Source organism: Ipomoea nil, unplaced genomic scaffold (genome assembly GCF_001879475.1).
Source record: "Ipomoea nil cultivar Tokyo-kokei standard unplaced genomic scaffold, Asagao_1.1 scaffold0519, whole genome shotgun sequence".
NCBI classification, from domain to species: domain Eukaryota; kingdom Viridiplantae; phylum Streptophyta; class Magnoliopsida; order Solanales; family Convolvulaceae; genus Ipomoea; species Ipomoea nil.
The window spans coordinates 1,283,786-1,288,332 of NW_017616947.1; the positions used below are offsets into that span (position 1 = coordinate 1,283,786).

General features: G+C 35.5%; 1 protein-coding gene across 1 annotated transcript; it reads left to right on the forward strand.

Moving 5' to 3' along the window:
* Window positions 1-1,585, forward strand: LOC109174037. The gene is made up of 2 exons (XM_019323330.1): window positions 1-121; window positions 975-1,585. Exon 2 carries the CDS (start codon window positions 977-979, stop codon window positions 1,583-1,585), a length of 609 nt encoding a protein of 202 aa, XP_019178875.1. The 5' UTR covers window positions 1-121; window positions 975-976.
* The last annotated feature ends 2,962 nt before the right edge of the window (window positions 1,586-4,547 follow it).

The window sequence follows — 4,547 nt, forward strand, 5'->3', positions numbered from 1 at the left end:
GAGTCGCGATTTTCGCCGTCTTCATCTCATTGTCGCCGGAGCGTGTTTTGTTCACCATTGTCGCCATTTTCGCCATTTTCATTCTAGCATTGTCGCCCGTTATCATCGCATTCTCCATCAGGTATAATGTATTTTTGTCATTTTTTACTGTTAACGTTGTGTTTTTTGACTGTTAACATTCATATTCGCTGTATATTCTTGTTATTTTTTACTAGGGTTTTGCAACACGATTTTGCATTTTTCTCAAACAGATCAATACTCTGTTTTTTTTTTCTGTTTCTTTGATTGTTTTTTGGTGTTTTCTGAAATGTTTTTGGACAAATAGTTGTGATATTGTGGATATATAGCTTTATACTTGTGGTTTTATAGTTTAATACTTATGCATGTCTGAAAATATCATTCATCTCTTCAATTATTGTGTTTCTGAAATGTTTGTGGACAAATAGTTGTGATATTGTGGATATATAGCTTTATACTTGTGGTTTTATAGTTTAATACTTATGCATGTTCGAAAATATCATTCCTGTCTTCAATTAGTGTGTTTCTGAAATGTTTGTGGACAAATAATTGTGATATTGTGGATATATAACTTTATAATTGTGGTTTTATAGTTTAATACTTATGCATGTATGAAAATATCATTCCTGTCTTCAATTAGTGTGTTTTCTGAAATGTTTGTGGACAAATAGTTGTGATATTGTGGATATATAGCTTTATAATTGTGGTTTTATAGTTTAATACTTATGCATGTATGAAAATATCATTCCTGTCTTCAATTAGTGTGTTTTCTGAAATGTTTGAGGACAAATAGTTGTGATATTGTGGATATATATCTTTATAATGGTGTTTTATAGTTTAATACTTATGCATGTATGAAAATATCATTCCTGTCTTCAATTAGTGTGTTTCTGAAATGTTTGTGGACAAATAGTTGTGATATTGTGGATGTATAGTTTAATAATTCTTATTTACAGAAATGGCTCGTGAACCTACACTGGCTGAGGATCTTAGAGAAACAAAAAGAAGAAGAAGAGAGTACCGGACAGCAGCAATTCTAGATTCACAAGCAGCTCAGAGCTCTAATCCAACTAGTGAACAACCAGCAGCAGCCCTAAATTCACAAGCAGCTCAGCGCTCACGCCCTGCTAAGGAAACAACTGTTGCAGAGACTTCAACGAGACGGCGCCGACGAACTAGAGAACACAGGAGAGATTACTTCAATACGAGGATGGGGCCAAAGCTGATGTTTGATCTTGTCCAGAGGCTCTCACCACGACAGAAACAAGCTGTCGTAGAAACTGGATTTGGTGGACTTCTTCATCTCCAACTCTGCACCAATGAATCAAAGTTGGTGCAATACCTGCTGGACAACTTTAATGTTTGCAGGTGTGATTTTGTATTAGAGGATGATAGTCTCCACATTGAAGAGGAAGATGTCGAATACACGTTGGGAATCCCGCGAGGGCCTCTGAAGGTCAATGAGGGGACAAAGATGGAAGACACCTCAACCCGTGAATACAAACTGCTGCTGACTTCATGGAGAAGGAGGTGGGGTATTACAGCAGGCTCGCCAATAACTACATAGATGCCAGATGAGATTGTTAGGAGAGCTGATCATGGTGATGAGTTCAAGAGGGATTTCGTAGTCTTTGCCGTTTCCTCCATGCTTCGAGGAAACACAACACGCTACTCCAAGTACAGGATCTTAAACTCATTGATTGATGTTGATATGATTAAAGAGTACAATTGGTGCGCCTACACATACCAATCTCTCATTGACTCGATAGATAGTTACAATGAAGATAGAAAGAGAAGCTTTTGGGGGCCAATGACATTGATATTGGTCAGTTCTTATTGTCTTTAATCTAGTTGCATGAATTTTATGTAGTTGTAGGTGTATAACTAACAATTTATTATGGATATATATGCATGAAACTTGGAATATACTCAGTTTAATAAGATCCTTTATGTAGTTTAATTTGTGGATATATAGTTTTAAAATTGTGGATATATAGTTATGTGATTATGGATATATAGTACTCTGTGAATATATGAATGTATTACTCTGTGGACATACTAATGTGTTTTTGGATGTATAGTTATGGGTTTATGGATATATATGCATGACACTTGGAATACACTCAGTTTAATGAGGTCCTTTATGCAGTTTAATTTGTGGATATATAGTTTTAAAATTGTGGATATATAGTTATGTGATTATGGATATATAGTACTCTGTGAATATATGAATATATTACTCTGTGGACATACTGTTAATAATTCTGGATATATACTAATGTGTTTTTGGATGTATAGTTATGGGTTTATGGATATATATGCATGACACTTGGAATACACTCAGTTTAATGAGGTCCTTTATGCAATTTAATTTGTGGATATATAGTTTTAAAATTGTGGATATATAGTTATGTGATTATGGATATATAGTACTCTGTGAATATAAGAATGTATTACTCTGTGGACATACTGTTAATAATTCTGGATATATAGTAATGTGTTTTTGGATGTATAGTTATGGGTTTATGGATATATATGCATGACACTTGGAATACACTCAGTTTAATGAGGTCCTTTATGCAGTTTAATTTGTGGATATATAATTTTAAAATTGTGGATATATAGTTATGTGATTATGGATGTGTAGTACTCTGTGAATATATGTATGTATTACTCTGTGGACATACTGGTAATAAATCTGGATATATATTAATGTGTTTTTAGATGTATATTTATGGGTTTATGGACATATATGCATGAAACTTGGAATATACTCATTTTATTAATATCATTTTTTATTTCTGAATTTTGTGGATATATAGTTTTAAAGTTATGGATATATAGTTATGTGATTATGGACATATAGTTATGCATTACACTGTGACCATGCAATTAAGAATACATGGATAAATTGTTCTAAATTCATCTTTAACATAATCTTCTGTAATTTGTAGCTGTTTTACTTTGATCGAGTAGAATTCAAAGGAATGAAGATCAACAGAACATACCCTAGCATACTTGCTTGGACAACCACGCTTGTAAGAAAGAGAGTCAAGGCTGAAAAAAGGGCTGGTGGGTTTGGAAAAGGAAGGGTTATCCCTAGAGTTAAGAAGCCAAGGACTGATGCTACCACCTCACTGCAACAACCTGCAAGCACTGCTGCTGCTACAACCTCACTACCACAACCTGCATTTACTGCTGCTGCTACTACTTCTTCTACTCCTGCTACTGCAACACCGACACCAACTACAAGTGAGCCACTCTCAAGTGTTGATCGGGTGACCCGTGTGCTCCAAAAGCTAGCATCAGATGTCCTGGAGTTTGGTGAAGCTATGTCTGAAATTGGAAAGCAGGGCGCACCTATTGAAGTCATGAAGAAAGCATTCTCAGGGATATCAAACATGCTAGGTGCTGCAAGTGCAATTGAATCAACTTCCATTCCAACTGAATCTCAGTTGGATGACATATTCTTTGGGAGTGAAACCTTCACCGCTGCAGTGGATTCATTGGTGGAAGCATTTCAGAAGACAACAAAAACCATGGAATTTGAAGCTCCATCATTTGATTTGGGAATACACTGCAATGAATCGCAACCGCAGCCATGTGAGCAACACACAGAGCAAGTAGTTGAAGAGGACCTACCATTGGATGCTTTGGTTCAACAAATTGGAGAGGATGCAGGACTGTCAACGACCTTGGGAGCACAAGTAACTCCTCCACTTGTTAGGGTCCCATTTCAGAGATATGTTCGTCATGCCGCTGCTACTGATGCTGATGTTGATGACTTTGATTGGTAAATTTACAGTTTGTTATTTGCATTTGGCTTTAACGTTATGAATTTATAGTGCTAAAATTATGAATATAAACTTATGAACATTTTTACAACTGTGGACATATAGCTTGAAAATTGTGGATATATAGATATAAAATTATGAACATTTTAAATCTGTGAATATATAGTTCTATGATTATGTACATATATGTTTAATATTATGGATATAAAGTTCTAATACTGTGGATATATAAACAACAGTGTCATGCAAGAAAGTGAGTCTGATGTTGAGGACGTGACTGTTAGGATGAGACCCCAGCGACGATTCAGGAACAAGCCTCTTTGTTTGAGGTCACCATACTGGACACAGAATGCAGGTTTTATACGAACTGCAACTCCACGGGAAAAAATCATTTCAAACTATGCATTCTTGAGTGTGTCTACCGAACACCCAGAAGAGTATGTTTGAACACATATATTTATAATAACCTTTAAATTACTTAGATAGTTCATATTATTATAACTATTGGTGTTATTATTATTATTGTTATTTTGGTGCTGTAGTGAGTTGCTGTTCAGCTATGGTGACTACTACCTAACAAGGCGTCACTTCTCAACTTTGAGCAATGGCGAGTTGGATATAGACTTCTTGAATATTTGGTCTTTGCGGCTAACTTTGAAGAACACAGAACGTGCTGTTGGGATACCAAAACGCGTATTCTTCACCACACTGCCACATGTAAGAGTTATTTTTGAC